Here is a 16925-nt window from a genome sequence, read left to right on the forward strand (position 1 = left end):
GCTGACTTCTTTGTGGAAATTAATTAAAGGCTTGTAATATATAGGGGTTTCCTAGAGACTAATGGCTTATCCACTCCATATTTATAAATAGTGTTATATAAATACACCTCACTTTGTTCACAATCAAGGGACCTGCTATTTGCAAAGGCCACAGGAATCAGTGTAAAGAATGAACTGGTTCATTATGGGTGGCTTGCTTTTCTGACCTATCATGTCCCACATCTAATGTAAATGAGGGGAAAAATGAATTTAAGATGCTTGTATTGTACATGCACCTCTGTGATTGTTATGCTTTGGTCAGCATGACAGTGAACCAAGCTATTCCTGAAGAATTTCAGAACAGTGTGATGGTCATCATTCACAGACAATGTGGAGTGCAACTGTATGTGAAGGAGTATAGTTATTTCTAAACCAGTAGTAGCCTTATTTCCTTTGTATTATATTTGATAGGAGTAGATCATTCAAAAATTTCTGGTAGGAGGTGGGTCAAAGGACCAATTTGATATTGGATGCTAATTTGGAGCCCTCTTTAATTTTTATTCTTGGATATGTTCCTGATACCTGGCGATAACTTGATAGCGGGGCTGCATGGTTCCAACATGCAGCTTTGGTCACTAAAAAGCTAATCTTGCAAAAATGGAAAAATCTATCCCCACCAAATATTGATGCATGGCTCAGCGATATGGCTGACCTCGCAGTAACTAATGACTGGCATTCTGCAGAAGGGGAATGCCCAAAAAATTAAAAGCAATTTGTGCTGACTTTTTAGAGGTCTATGATTAATGTATACCCTGAAAATAGACATGTTGCTTCCCCTCCCCTCCCTTTATCTTACCATCTTTATTTACTTTGTGTGTGATGATGAACCTGCTATTTTGGTATATTTGCTGTATTTGGAAAAAAATAATAAAAATATAAATACAAAGGAGTAGATCATGCAAACCTTGCACTTTATTGTTTTTACAAGAATGGTATAAAGTATTCATGTATGTATACTTCTATATTATTTGAATTCAAGTCTTTTGTGAGGTGAAAAAAATCCAGTTTGCGTTAAGAACTGATTGGCTTGGATGGTGGCCAGAAGTTTAAACTTCTGTTCATGTTCCTTCCATGGGCGGGGGAGGGGGCGGAGAGTACGTCTAAAACCATGCATTTTTCAAATGAACTTTCAAACTGAGTGGGATTGTAACATGTAGTTGGACCACACCGTGTTGAGAAGTGCTTTGTTCCCTTTGCAGAATGTAAATGGTGTGTGATAGTTACAGAACAAATATTCAAGTTAGGGGCTGGATTGGTACTAAAACTTATTTAAATGTACCCCCCGCCCCCATTATCTTACCATGTATCTGATGTCGAATATAAGACACCTTTCTCTCACTGACACCCCTGGGCACTAGCCAAAGGATAACCCAGCTCACCAACAGGGAACGGGAGAGAAACAAGAGAAGGAGACAGCTTACTCAACTCTACTGAGCTACACCAACAAAGCAGGTGTTTCTTCGGGTGACCTGGAGACAGCCCCGTTCTCACCATTATTCTCCATTCCGACCCCCACCCCTCGAGCCCTTGTGCTATCTGGCCACTTGCCTTACAAACTCCAGCCTGAGCAAGGGGCAGCTAAAGATGGGGCTCTTCGGCCATCTGACTGCATAGCCACCCCCTCCAACCCGCCATCCCCAAGCGGCAGCAGGCGGAGAGTCCACCGCGGCCCTCGGGCATCGCCAACGAAACGCAGCCAACCCAGCTGCGCTAAGATGGAACTTTAAAAAAAAAAAATCCCCAGAGAATAGCCGCTTCCCAGAGTCCCTGAGCCCCGCTGAGCGATTTAATGTGATCCCAACCGGCGCCCTATCTCTGGCGAGGAACAAATAAGGTGTTAATTGCAGCCTCGCTGAGAAAATCGCTATTGTTCCAGTCAGAGGCAGGCGGCAGTTTGAAAGCGAGGAGATGTGTTTTCCTTGCAGCGCTATATCACTTAATCTGCATCGCGGTGGCACATTGACAGCTCCGGGAGGCGGAAGGGGGGGGGGGTGAGGTTATGCTTTAAAAGAAAGAACAAGAGGAAGGAGATCAAGTGCTGGATGTACTTCTCCCTCGCAGCCTGTGCGTTTCTCTCACACTCGGTCGCAGCCAGCTCCCGCGGTGGGAAGTGAGGCTGGAAAAACCTCTCAGCCGCAGAAAATAACGTTTTTCGGACGTGCTTGGTTTTGAGTAGCGTGACGTGCAGAACGCACCGCGGGCCCGGGCGCTGGAGCCGAGAGGAGAGCCTCACACACAGTGAGGAAGGCGAGGGGAGCGCAGAGCGCCCGGCGGCGCCCGGGCTGGAGCGGGAGAGCGGGGCGCGCAGCGCGCGCGCGCGGACACACACACACGGCGGAGAAGGCGAGCGGGGCGCGCACAGTCCCCCCCCCCCCGCGCTGGAGAGGGACTGCGGGGCGCGCACACCCCACCGGAGGGGCTCCGAGGCGGGAGCCGAGCGCACAGGCGCACACGGGAGCGCGCACACACGCACACACACACACACTCTCTGTCTCACACGCTGACTTGCTCTCTTTCTAACACACACACACACACAGAGAGAGCTTTACTATCGCTCTCCCGCTGTACTCCCTCCTCACTCAGCATTCAAACAGCTTGCCGGCATCACCAGCCAAGGATTTTTCCCCCCGGCCGCTGTCCGTCCATCAGTACCTGAGGGGGGAGGAGGAGCAGGGAGAAAAGAGGAATAAGTATATTCATAATAACAACAACAGCCAAAACCCACCACCACATCTGCGTTAGGGCGGCAGTAGCCTGTAGGTCTCCTCTCGGCTCATCGCTTGCCTGGTATCTCCGCTGATCGGTTTGTTGGGTTAGACTTTGGTTCAAGTTAAAAAACAAAACAAAACAAAACAAAAAAAACCCTTCGCTGTTCAGCCAGGTCCATTCCCCCCCCCCCCCCCCCCCCCCGCAGTCTCTCTGGTTTGGGGCTTTTTCTTTTCCTTCACATGGTGGATTTGGTGGATCCGGAGCCAAAGCTTTGCGCGGTGCTGGGGTTTCCTCTGTGCCTGTGTTTTTTTGTTGTTGTTTTTTCCCCCCTTTCTTCTTCTCTCCTTTAAATCTTGGTTTTGAACCTGAGCCTGGGAAAATGGGAAACGGTGCTTCCGACAGAAGGGGAATCGCTCCATCGCTGTTGTTGGGACGCGTGCCTGTGGCGCTAGTGTTTTAGAGAAATAGCCTGACAGCTATCGGAGTGGAAGGTAAGGGTGTCCAGGGGCATTTTCCATTTTCCATTTCCCGGGATTATGACTGTAGAGCTGTTAGCTCGGGATTCCGGGGAGGAGGAGGCGGCGGCGGCGGCGAAGGAGGCGGAGGACAGGCTGTTGCTGAACGATAAAGAGAGCCTACTACACATGCAGAATTGTCTCTGCATTTAGTTGTACCCTGCCGTTTAAAAGTTAGAGAAGTCTGGCTTGCGACAGGTCTGCTTCCCTGAGAGTAATTTCCAGCGAGACCAAGAAAACCTGAGGTTTGTGCATGGCTGGGGTAATTTTATGGGAAGGGGGGATCTTAGCTTAATAGGAAGTTAAAATAAGGGAAGTCAGTGGGTCTTCTGTTGGGGAAAAAATAAGTGGAGTGATGGCGCCGTCTATGTTCGACCAAACTACAGTGTCACCTAGAAAATCAGTTGGGGATTATCCAAACTAGACGCCTGTTTGCTTTTCAGCAGAAGATATTTCTTCCAAAACGGGCAACCTTAAACCTTGGGGGCCGTTCTTTAACCTCACCCCCCTCCCCCGAAAAGAAAGATCTGTTTAATCTGAGTGCTTGATCCTTCTTCCCCTGAGCAGCTTCACTTTTGTGTTTAGCACTATTGTAAACAGAAATGAAATCCTGCCTATTCATGCAGAGAGCGATAATTTAAAGTAGTATTTTGTTTCAATAGGTTTGCATGAACAAACGTAACTAAAATGATGGCTATTAGACTTGGTTTCCTCATGGAAAACAGCCTAGCACTGCGGACGTCTTTATTTTTCTATTGCAAATATTGCACAGAGGAAAAGTCGGGCTTTTATTTTTAAAATAATTAGGAAAAAACCCTCTTTGGTCTCCAGATGATAAAATGAATCGTTTTTCATGGGTAGAATTCCTCATTTAGACACTTATTGTCACATTGGCTTTCAACGCCTACACCATCCTGAATAATACTGCGCAGGGCTGCATTGCCTGCAAAGTGCTACAGCAAATTTTGTAGAGAGGAAATTATTTCCAGAACTGCCTATACATTTCTATTTTAAAAAACGATAAACGCTCTCTCCACCTTATTCCCGGAAGGATGGATTTGTTACTCAGTGAGATGCATTTTCGGAAAAGGGAAAATCCAATAGTTTGGATAGATCCGGCGGCAGCTCTGATTTTGTTTTAAAGCTCAGCTATAAAGAGGGTTGGAGTTGGTGCTGCATTGCCCATCTCAAGATTTAGAGTTTAAATTATAATCTGGGAAATACAAAAATCTCTTACAGGGTATTTAATCCGCCGATTTGTTCTGTGTTATGCAATGGGGGACGAAAGATGCCTTGCCATTTGGTGGGGGAGATGAAAGCTAGGCAAAGACACACGTCAAAACTCAGTAACTGTGTATGTGTCTGTATGTCTATCTCTGTTTACAGAGCAACAGTGGAAGAGGCTGCAATCTAAAGAGTTTTTTAAATTAACTTGGCATCACTTTTGTCTGCTCACACTTGTAAACAGAAAGCGAAAAGACACTCATTGATAAGAGATAAGCAACTTCTCAAAGGTTAAAGCTGAAAACATTCAAGTTTTATTTTTTGGATAACAGAGGTAAATATAACCAAAGGTTCACTTTATTGTCCTAGGCCACTATTAGAGAACAGAAGATGCGAAGGCTGATTCCGCGGAGGGGGCCAATAAAAGAGCTTTAGTTGGAGATACTAGCAGAGAAAATGTAATCTATCTTTCATCATTCAAGCGCACATCTGCAAAATACAGTAGATAACCATACTGTACAAAACATTCTTAATAAAGGGCAACTTAGAGACCCAGTTCGGTCAGTTACACAGATCCTACTATAGCATTGCTCTCTATACAGCTCCCTTGGTTATAAATACTAATATACGTATCCACATTATCTACTTCAAGAGGTTATATCACATTGAAATGATTGCCTTTAAAATGATTGGTCTCAATGGCGATGTCAGGCAACCACAATTTCCATCTATCTAACCATCTATACTTCTTTCCCGGATAACAGTTTCAAGATTTTATTAACACATATTAATCTCAGTGTTTCCTCTCCGGATTTTCTTTTTACAGAGACCTTTGTATACCAGGTGGCCACTGCAGAGGCATGTAGACATATGGGAGATAATGTTCCATCTGTAGAAAATAATAATTTGTGCATTTTTAAATTATGGCTGTAATTCATCACAATTACTTCTCAGACTTAACAGGAAAAATAATATGTAACAACAGCTGTTACCAGCTTTTCTGATCTAGTCTAGTGAAATTCTGTGCAGATATATATAAACGGTGCCCAGGTTGTTGATTTACTTTTTAATAAATAAATAAATACTCCTTCTTCTGGCCCACCAGATGAAAGTCTCTGGCTTTTATCTAAATTTGATAGTTCCAGATCACGCCAAATACATGCTAGATAACTGAGGGCATTCCACTTAATAATCTAATAAATATTGTTTTGGTTTTTTTTATTTGAATTTAGGGAATTTGACTGTTGTGATGGCCACGTGATGGCGCTGTTCACACAGCATCAAACAATTTCCTTCTGTTAAAAAATAAATTACTTGCCCTTCTTTTTGAGAAAGGTTCTAACTGGAATCTTGAAAACAGCTGGCTGGAATATTGGAAGGAGTTTGATTTTCAATGTGTGAAGAATTCTACTTGCATTTTTATTTCATTTCATTTCCTACAGGCCAAATGACATAGGATGAAGGCTGTTCGTAATTTGCTGATTTATATATTTTCCACCTATCTACTGGTTATGTTTGGATTTAATGCTGCCCAAGACTTCTGGTGTTCCACGCTGGTAAAGGGGGTCATTTATGGATCGTATTCTCTAAATGAAATGTTTCCTAAAAACTTTACAAACTGCACTTGGACGCTGGAAAATCCAGATCCGACCAAATATAGTATTTACCTGAAATTTTCCAAAAAGGACTTCAGCTGCTCCAACTTTTCCCTTTTGGCTTATCAGTTTGATCATTTTTCCCATGAAAAAATAAAGGATCTTTTAAAAAATAACCATTCTATAATGCAGCTCTGCGATTCCAAGAATGCTTTTGTATTTCTGCAATATGATAAAAATTTTATTCAGATACGCCGGGTTTTTCCCATCGATTTCCCAGGATTACACAAAAAGGAAGAAGACCAAAAATCTTTCTTTGAGTTTTTGGTGTTGAATAAGGTGAGCCCAAGCCAGTTTGGTTGCCATGTATTATGCACTTGGCTAGAGAACTGCCTGAAATCCGAGAACGGGAGAACCGAGTCCTGTGGGATCATGTATACAAAATGTACCTGCCCTCAGCATTTGGGAGAATGGGGAATAGACGACCAGTCCCTGGTGTTGCTCAGCAATGTGGTGCTGCCCCTCAATGAGCAGACGGAGGGGTGTCTGACCCAGGAGCTGCAAACTACCCAGGTCTGCAACCTTAGCAAAGAAGCTAAACGGCCGCCAAAAGAAGGTAGGTGTTTCTAATGGGGTCTCAAAGGTCTATTTTAATCTCAAATCACTATCTAGGGTTCTGCTCTTGCCTCTCGTTTATACTTAAACTTAACTGACTTGCACTACACACTAGTTGTGGGGTCTGCTAACCTTCAGCCCGCTCCCATGAAAGGGCTAGGGAGAATGGTAGACACATCCTCAAACCACTTACATGGGGGAGGATATTTTAAATTTAATCTCATCGCCAGCATACAGTTCTGAATCCTACTAAGAGATAACTTGTACTTCAATGGGGATTTAAGCTGTCGCTGTTCTCAGCTCTCACTTATAATAATGCGGACACGTTGTGAGCCAGTTCTCCCTTTTTTATTGCAACCACCCAGCAATAAAATATTATTCCTTTTGATGCTACTCCTTGACTTTCCAAGGAAGAGATTTCCAAAGCTATGCGGGCAACCCGATTTAATTGCTGAGCAACCCGATTTAAGTGCCAGGACCCTAAACACCAACAGAGTCTGACCTCAGAACTGCGCAAGTACCAAGCGAATAGCAAATCCTGCCCCAATTTGTGGCTCAGGGAAACATATTGCACCCTGCAATGTCACCCACGTGCTCCCTTGGTCAGTAGAGAGACACACGTGGGTGGCCCCAGCTCCAGGGGAGATGATGGCTTTGCACGTGTGCTAATAACACGGGGCTGATATCTTAATCACTTGAGTTTGGAAAAGCGGGAGGGTGTAGAAGATCTGGAAGCTGTGGATCCGATCATCAGAGCAGCCTCCTAATTATAAAAATTAGGGTCTAAGTTCTCTTTTCGTCTTTTTTAATACCTGCTGTTCTGGTCCCATCAATGCTTGCTGTTCAGAGCAAGGGCAAGCTGATTTATTAAGGAAGATCCTAGGGGCACACCACGGTTTGGAAGATGTAGGGAAAGGGAGACACGTGAGGTCAAAATACAGTTATCAAATGAGAAATGCAAAACAGAGAAATCTCTAGAGATAAGGAGAAAAGCCGCCGTCTGGCTGGGAATTGGAGCTCGGGCTCCAGCTATTTGAGAGGGGTTGAATTTGCCCCCTGCACAGGCATGAATCACTGAGCCAGGCTCTTGCATTTTAATGCAGGAAATGGTTCCTCTCTCCCTGGTTTCTGCATGGCCACAAAGCTCCCTGTCTAGGAGCCAAGCTCCCAGCCCCTCTAATAGAAGTTGCCTTTGTGGAGGAGTGTAACATTGACACGTTGTTAGGAGAGGATTTTCTTTAAGGGCAGCCAAGCCTGAGTGGTGTGGGAGAAGAAAAGCTGAACTGCTCGCTTTCGTTGTGCGCTGCCAAAGGCACTGAAGGAACAGGGAAGAAGTGGTGGTGGCGGGGGACGAGGGGGGCTAGGTTCTCCCGTGGTTGTCCTGCGGGTCAGTGTTTTTCCAAACGGTTAACAGCTGGGAGAAGAAAACAAAGTGATTTTAAATTACCGGGATGCTTGTCTCTTGTAAAAGTCCCAGAGAAGCCCTTGCAACGGTAGGGATGGTATTTAGTTAGCATCATTTAGAGCTAATTAGTGTCCCTTAGAATCAGAAACTTCCCCAACAATGTGATATTAGAAGCTGACTATTAAGACAATTAAGCCGCAGAAAGTGTCTCGGCTTCAATATGCGCGGTGGTTGGGGAACCTCTTAAGGTTTCCAGGCGCTAATTGTTAGGAGCGTTGCGAGCTTTAACTCACTCCTGCGAGCAACGGAACAAGTCCCCCGCGTCCAGTTTGCTCACTGAGCTTCTCCAAAGGCAGCAGCTGTCAGGCAAAGTTGCTGCCTGCGCAGTGGGAGTGATTTACTGAGAATTCGCTTGTCAGGGTGGCGAGGGACGCCTGACGATAGCGCTAGGATTTAGAGGGGCTGTAATGGGCCTCCCAGCATGTTTCTAAACGAGTACTAGCAGTTGTATTTGAGACTGCAGAGATAGGTTTGCTGTTTTCTGGACAGAGGAGAGTAGGAGACTGAATGCAATAAAACTGCTGGGCCAAAGAGAAGGGCCTAAGAATAGCAATCCTGGGGTTCAGGTTGCCCCCATTTTAATGGACCTGAACAAGTCAACTTTAAAGGTCAATGGGCAAACATATTTGAGGCTACTCCAATAACTAGCATGGCCCCCAGGCTTGGCTTTCCATCTGAGAAAGTCCAGGCTTTCTAGACAGGAGTAATAACCTGACTGAAGGGGTCACACAAGAAGAGCATTTGTGGTATCATTCCTCAGCTACTGCATTTTGCACATAATTAAATTTTAATTATGAAAGAGATGACACTTCCCGTGCCATATTTTTATAATCCATTGACTGCTGCATCTTATGGGATAGAAGGGGTGAGAAATTCAAGCATAGAGATGTCAAAATCATGTTTGCAAAATCTGTCCAGGGGTTTTTCAAAATATGCTGAACATCAGAGGAATGTATGTGTAATATACTCAACAAAGACGTTTGTCAAACTGTGCTTAGTGGACGGAAGAGAGAAAGCTAGGGACAACTATGTTTTATTTCTGCATCTTGGAATATGAATGTCTAGAACGTGCCTCAAAGTGTCTTTCAATTTCAAACGTATTTTATTTTAATTCTTACCCTATTTATGTCATTTCTGGATCATTATATTAGTAGGTTAAACTTCATTATTAAAGGGGAAAACTCTCTAAATGTTTTGTAGAAAGAGAAATATTCTTATTTTTTCCAGTGTAGATGGCAGCTTGTTTACTTTATGTTGTTGCGATATTTAACAGAATAATATTTTTTAATAATTTCATTACTTTTGTACAATTGGATTTGATTCATTGGACCGTTATCTTAAAGTTGTAATGTATTTTATCAACTACAAAATTAAGGTTTTGAGGTAACTTTTAATAGCAGTAGACTGCTTATTTTGTATTTAGTTTAAAGCATTTATTTACCAGTTTTTCCCATGGATAAATAATCTACATGAAAGGTATTATTTCTACATAGAAACCATACACACAAGTTGTACCAATGACTCACCACTGAGTTAAGTCTATGTCTCTTAAATATATTTTTATGTAAAATTGTGATTGATAGGCTCTGTGTGACATCATTTTAAGATTCAAAACATAAATTATTATTTGAATGAACATTATGAATTTTGCCACTTATATCTGAAAACATCTACACATGAGATGTCAAGTATGTTTCTGTGGGTGAGCTGATTCAGGTTAGATCAGCACTGTTAAAAATATTTATGTTGACCAACCCAGACAAAGGGAAACACTGTTAACAACTGTGGCGGTAAGATACACTAACAAAACTATTGTTGGTACTAACTTGGAACTTAGTGGGAATTGAGGTTGCTTAGCATTTCTTGGGATGAGGTCAGGGCCTTGCAGGATTTGGCTTCAAGGCCTTGATCTTCAAAGGTATTGAGGCTCCTCACTTCCATTGGAATCCTTTCTCATAGCATTGTCTCTTGTCTCATAGCATTCTCAGAAGTTTATAATAGTACTAAAATATTTAAATGCTGACTTTATAGGACAGATTTTGAAAAGGGCTGACAGCCTTCTGCAGTATGATAAGTACTCTCAAGTTTTTCAGATTCTCCTCTATTGGGTCTGACCATATGAGGTGATAAGCCAAACTGTTCTTTATGACTACAATTTAGAATACAAGAATGATCATATTGGGTCAGACCAATGATCCATCTAGCCCGTATCCTATCTTCCAACAATGGCCAGTGCTAAGTGCTTCAGAGGGAATGAACAGAACAGGTAATCATCTGTTTGTTGTCCATGCCCAGCTCCTGGCAAACAGAAGCTATGGACACTCAGAGCGTGGTTTTGCATCCCTGCTCATCCTGGCTAAAAGCCATTGATGGGCCCCCTATCCTCCATTTAGAAGCATATTGTATCCTCCATTTAGAAGAACCTAGAAAAGAATGCAACTGTTTTCACCTCTGAAGTTTTTCACTATTTTGAAAATGCTAAATGACTTACTAAAAGCGATTAAAGCCAGAATTTTCCCCTCCTAGAGCTTGGTGTATTTCACCTGACAACCACACAATGGGTAGTTTGTCCAACAGGGTGGGGGAGATGTTCAGCAATAGGAGGAACTAATTCAAACAAGGAAGCTGTACCCGTTGTCTTCCAAACAATATACTTCTGGAAACATATAGTATAACCAGTACTTCTGCAATACATAGATTATCTCTGGTGTCACTCATCCTAGCAACATGAAGATGGGTCACATTTTTGTTAAGATGCAAATCCATTGTATTGGAAGGTATGTAATGTACAATCAGGCTTTTCCTTAGTACTACTTTTGAGTAGTAGCACTACTACTATTTAGACTTGACAAAGCAAATATACTGTTATGTCAGTTCCTGCCCTGGAGGTGGACTGAACTAAATGACCTAATAGGGTTTCTTCTCTTGATCTTGTGTGTTACACATCCAAGTTTTCTCATGCAGTTTTTAGTCAACACACATAGGACCCTATTCCACAATTGTTTCATACATGAGTAGGCACCCCTATACATTCAGCAGGAATAACTTGCATTAATGAGGGTGGCAGGCTCAGGACTATATCATTATGGTTACTACAAGAAAATATATTATTTTGTGGTTTATAATACTTATGTGATAGTGACTAAAGTTTACAATCTTATTCGACATTATTGTCTTATTACAAACAATTTCCTTCAGTACTCTATTGCCATAGAGCAACTATAGGCTTTTACTGCTCTTCTCCAAAGTAATTCTAGTTAAGGGGGGGGATTAGAAATTCAGAATAATTGGGTCTTGGCAATTGGCAATCCAGGGCTGCCCTTTGGCCTGATTTTACATTACTTGCTCATCCACTGTGAAATGATTTCAATGGGATTTCTGAGTATGTCGACACAGCCTTGTTGCTAAAAGTCAGCAAGTGTAAACGCTCTCTGTTGGTATTTTGTTGGCATTTTTGCAGACAAAATACTTCCAGCCCCATGAGCGGCATTAGCTTTGTCGGCAGGAAAGCGCTCGTTTCACAATGCCACTTGCAGTCGCAATGCCACTTGCAGTCGGCAAAACTTTTATCTTTCGTGGGAGGGCTTTTTTAAGTACCTGTGAAAGACAAAAGTTTTGTCAACAACGTCGCAGTGTAGACAAGCCTTATAGGAAAAGAGTGTGTGTGTGTGTGTGTGTGTGTGTGTGTACAGTACTTCTTTCATCCATGACCTAAGAATGCAAGTTGCAATGGGAAGATAAACATAGATGGAACACTACACTTTTCAGCTTTACATGGATAGTTACTAGGAGAATTAAATAAACATTTGTAACAAATTTAATACAAGATATTTAAAAACAAAACAAAACAAAAAATCCTACCCTGGCATGTTGTTGTTTACAAGTAGCTTCATCTCACCAAGAATATAAAATACAAAGAAAGAAGTGATTTTTTTATACATGAGGCTGATTCTTGATAAAATGAACATCCAGCTTATTTTATTCAAAAATTAATGACAGATGAATTTTTCTGCTCAATTGGTCTGGTCCAAAACCCACAAGTCAATTAAGGGGTTCCTGTTGACTTCAATAGGCTTTGGATCAGGCCTGTTATGAGTTATTTCAGTAGGCAGTGATAAGCAACTCAACTCCTTATGATTTCAATGGATGTTAGGTTATGATGCACCTCTCACGATCAGAATCTTGAAAGTTTTATTTCAGATATTCTTTGAAGTAAATGATAGCTCTGTGAAAGAAATACTTAATTATCATAATCTCTTTTAATTAGTAATACCTATGTTTGTTGTCAAGGATTACATGCTGTTATTGCTAATTATTGTATTTTAGTCTGTAATATATTGATCATTTCCATTCCTTTTATTTTAGCAGCTTATAAACCTTACTTCTTGTATTTTTTTGTTTGTTTGTTTAAAGTTGCAAAAGTCTGCCTATAAAAATACACTCACACTTTTGCACAGACACTGACTTCAGTGGACCTTGGGTCAGCCCTTGAAAGATCTTCCTCACACCACTGAAAAAGAGAATAACCCTGCACTCATCATCCATCACCACAGGAAAAGCCTGAATTAATAGATATACTCTGTAGTATTATTAGTGATTAATTATTTACTAGTTTATATAAATCTGAATACCAAGTCTGTGGTGGCAGAGATTCAATTTTGTGTCTTGTTTGGCAGTGCTCATGTGAAGAAGATGGGCAGCATGTAGTTTCTATAGGCTCAATCCTCCTGTTGGAGTCAATGGAATTTCTGCCATTGACTCAATGGAAGCAGAATCAGGTCTATATTACTGTACAATAACTGAATATTTTAGTCTTTCAATAAGCTAATTATCTGTAAAGTGGATTTGGTGGGCCTAGTAAAACAATACAGTGTAAGTCTGGCAACCACACCACCAGAGCCTCCCAGAAATTGGCTTCTATTGTCTGCCTCAGAAGCTAGACCTTTTAATTTTTTGCTTGAGTCAAATCTTTAATAATAATAAAAAAAGTATTTATTTGTATTTCAGTAGTGCAACTGGGGCTAGGACCCACATTATAAGAGACTGTCCCTACCCCAAATAGTTTGCATCTCAATAGAAAAGGTAGACAAAGGGTGGGAAGGGAAACAATGACAGAGAGGTTAAATGTCTTGCCCAAGTTACAGGGTGGGAGCTGCATGAATAAAACTCAGGTCATCTAGCTCCTAATCCAGCAACCTACCCACTAGATAACACTGCCTCTCCTACAATACATTCATGTATCTCAGGCCAGTAATGGAATCTTAATTAATTCTCCCCCTAGTTATTTTAAAATATTTTATTATCTCATCTTGACATCTATCAGTATTGCCGTTTTGTTTAATTTATACTTTGTAAAAATACATAGGCTGCTCTATTTAACATTTCAAGATACACAAAGCAATTTATTCTGAGTTCTTCTTGGGAATTAATTTTATGAAGTTTATTCAATCATGTTATGGGCTTTATCAAAGGATTCAAACTCAAAGTTGTTGTGGCTCTGAAATTTCAAACTGAAGTTTAGCTGTTCATCTATAAATATGCAGTAATTGTAATAAAACAAAGGTCACTGTAGAATTCCTCTGAGCTTCATTTGCATTCTCTGTTAACAAGAAATATAAAATGTTCTGTAGGACAGACAAAGCTGTATATGAGATATAATGCAAGTTTACAAATTATGCATAATTGATTATAAATATTAGAGTGTCTGAACCACTTTTGTTTCTAGTTAAGTCCCATAGGGGAAGAAAATAGGGTTTTTCAGGTTTGTATTCAGTTTTGTTAAACTATTTGAGGTGATATAAATAAAGTTAATGTGAAATTAATAACAATTTTCTGATGGGCTAAACTTCATTAGAATCAATGAAAACAGCTTATAATAAACAATATATAATGTGGGTGTTGGTACTTCATTTTGAGGCCAATATTACAGTTCTTACTCAAGACAAATTCTATCTATTGTCAGCAGGAATTTTACCTGAATAAGGACATAATTATTATTCATAATGTTTATGACAGTAGTTCCTATGGACCAGACAGAAATGGGGCCCCACTGTGCTAGACACTGCTCAAGGACAGAATACTAGATGGTCCGAGCCCTAAAGAGCTTACAATCTGAACAGACCAGGCAGACAGAACATGGGGCAAGGGACATAATTCATAACGAATTACGGAATGAACACATTAGCTCCATTTTTTCATCTTTTTTAGAGGTGGGCTTAGCTAGGAAGGAATAAGATAAATGGACAGATAAAAAGAGGAAAAGGAGTGTGATGCTTCCTGGGGGTAACCAAGGCTGTGTCTCTGCCTGACAGGGGTCACCTCCCTGACAGTACTAGCCACAGACACAAGCACTCTTTTCTCAGCCCATGTAGGCTCCACTGTCCCTCTGGAGGTTAGTGATAGGCCAACCCCCAAGCATTCCAAGCATCTCTCTGGTGTGTCTCGCCTCTGTTCCACTGGACTGTCAATGTATTCCCTGATCTTCTATTCCCAAAGGAACAGTACACCACAGTTCACCAGTTACACCTTGGAATACAGCTTTGCATAATGCTCAACACTTAGATTTGTTTATCGTAGAAACAAGAGGAAATGTATTTAACAAAGAACAGAGATTTGAGAAGAAGCAAGTAGAATGAATGAAAACAAATGGTTTCAGAGTAACAGCCGTGTTAGTCTGTATTTGCAAAAAGAAAAGGAGTACTTGTGGCACCTTAGAGACTAACCAATTTATTTGAGCATAAGCTTTCGTGAGCATCCGATGAAGTGAGCTGTAGCTCACGAAAGCTTATGCTCAAATAAATTGGTTAGTCTCTAAGGTGTCACAAGTACTCCTTTTCTTTTTGAAAACAAATGGTTACATATCAAATAAAATCACAACACACTTTCTAGAGCCTACACAAAATTAACAAGATATTGTCATTGCCCTATAAAGCAACAAATAAAATCACAACACACTTTCTGGAGCTTAAATAAAATTAACAAGATATCGTCATGCCCTATAAAGCAAAAAAGCTCACCCCAAATCCTTCCAGCATATTGTAGCCAGGCTGGGCTGTGGTCTTCTGTTCATAAGTTGACTCATGCTGTCCTCTTGTCTCATCAGTGGAAAGATCCAGAGTTTTTCCTCTGTCTCTACAGTTATAGTCCAAAAAGCCATTGTCTGCACTTGAAAACAGGATAACCCCCACTGCTTGTGTTTGCTTGTCTAGAATTCCCTAGAGACTTTCACTTGAATAGCATTTTGTTCAGACTATAAATGGGTGCCCATTGTGAACCATACAATACTCAATTTATATGTAGACAGACAGACATACAGATAAAATATCTCTTGCCTGAACTAAACCTGTTTCTCACCTTTTTGGTGACCAGCCCCAATTCACAGACCTTAAGAAGATAATTTTCAGTATGTATACATAATTCCTTACATATTATCCCACATACATTTGCTATAATTGTGAGGACTAGCATGACACAGGTTTTCAGTGGAGACCCTATACAACACTCTTTAAAAACCGGTATGTAGATACCAGGTCCAGAAATATCCCTGTAACCCCCTTTCCCCCCATGCATCCCTGTGCCCTCTGCCAACTGGTACCAAGAGGTTCCTGGGTCACAAGGAGACATTGAAGGGAATTTGTGTGTGAGGGGGAGGATTAGGAGGATAGGACAGGAGAGAGGAGAGGTGGGTGTAGAGTGAAGCTGAAGTGTAGAGACTGTGAGAGAGGGGGAAGGAGAGCATTGGAGCAAACAGCCAATCAGCACCAGGCAGAGAAAGTCCAATCAGAACTGTAGAAAGTTCTCTAAATTTCCAAAGACCTTTGCTTTGGCATTTTTTACAGCTATTCCTGCCGGTTGGAGTCTCAGGCTGGTTCCTCTCTATAATGTTTCCCCAGGGCCATATGACAAAGAGGCACCACCTAGGGTCTGCTTTCTCCAGAGAGGGTAGGAAATCTCCCCTTCACAATTCTGGATCCAGGGGTGCTTGACCCCATTTTACTCCTTCCCTACCAGTGAAGCAATTCCTACTTTGGCTACCTCTACCAGCTGGAGTCTTATAAAGCAGACATAATACACAGTTCACAATCCCCCTGTCAGGAGCACATGACTTCATAGTTCCTATTAAACTTGTCCAGGCTGCCCTCTTACAAGAACTTTTTTCCCAGCGTTTCTTTCTGGATCCAACCATATACATTTGTCAAAACAAAGCTGCTGCAGCCTGGAAGTAGCCATTTTGTAACTGATTTCTACCTGGTGTATCTTCCTCTCTTCCAGCAGGTAGGTACTCTGTAACTCCTGTTATGTTTTCCCCCAATATCCCCTTTCTTGTTCTTGAGAAGGTGGTACATAATTTAAACAGAGACATTCATGGTACTGGGTTTTCTTTAATGTTTATGATAATGGACAGTGCAGAACACTGCAAAGCAAATTGTATACATGACACCATAGCTATTTCTTTAACAGTCTTCTAAATGTATACAGTGGAAGCTTAGAAGTGGGCCATTTTCAGTTAATTAGAAAAGGCACTTGAGAGTTGAGTCCCTAGTGCTCAGTTTAATGAGAGCTTTAAACTTATTGTAAAAATCTTTGATATGACAGAAAAACAAAATATCTGATATAAACTTTGAGCACTATTTGAATTTTTCATGGTGTTTTGATGAAAAATGAGTTCATACAGAGAGGATAATAAGAGTTTTAAAAATCACCCCTTTTGGTAATTTTTCACTGAATTTGTCTCGCTATTTTTTTTTACTTCAAGAAATCTAA

The 16925-nt window shown here is 41.3% G+C and overlaps 1 protein-coding gene across 7 annotated transcripts in view; it reads left to right on the plus strand.

Annotated features, from left to right (window-relative positions):
• The first annotated feature begins 2058 nt into the window (after nucleotides 1-2058).
• ADGRB3 (adhesion G protein-coupled receptor B3) overlaps nucleotides 2059-16925 on the plus strand; it is a 625089-nt gene continuing 610222 nt past the window's right edge. For 2 of the 7 annotated variants that reach the window (XM_048846015.2, XM_048846019.2), the window contains exons 1-3: nucleotides 2060-3239; nucleotides 4650-4821; nucleotides 5930-6698. In XM_048846015.2, coding sequence (XP_048701972.1) covers nucleotides 5945-6698 — 754 coding nt within the window. In that variant the 5' untranslated portion in view covers nucleotides 2060-3239; nucleotides 4650-4821; nucleotides 5930-5944. Of the gene's footprint in view, nucleotides 3240-3369; nucleotides 3509-4649; nucleotides 4822-5929; nucleotides 6699-16925 lie in introns of those variants that run through there. The other 5 variants (XM_048846018.2, XM_048846020.2, XM_048846016.2 and 2 more) reach the window with 5 other exon arrangements.

Source organism: Caretta caretta, chromosome 3 (genome assembly GCF_965140235.1).
Source record: "Caretta caretta isolate rCarCar2 chromosome 3, rCarCar1.hap1, whole genome shotgun sequence".
Classification (NCBI taxonomy): Eukaryota; Metazoa; Chordata; order Testudines; family Cheloniidae; genus Caretta; species Caretta caretta.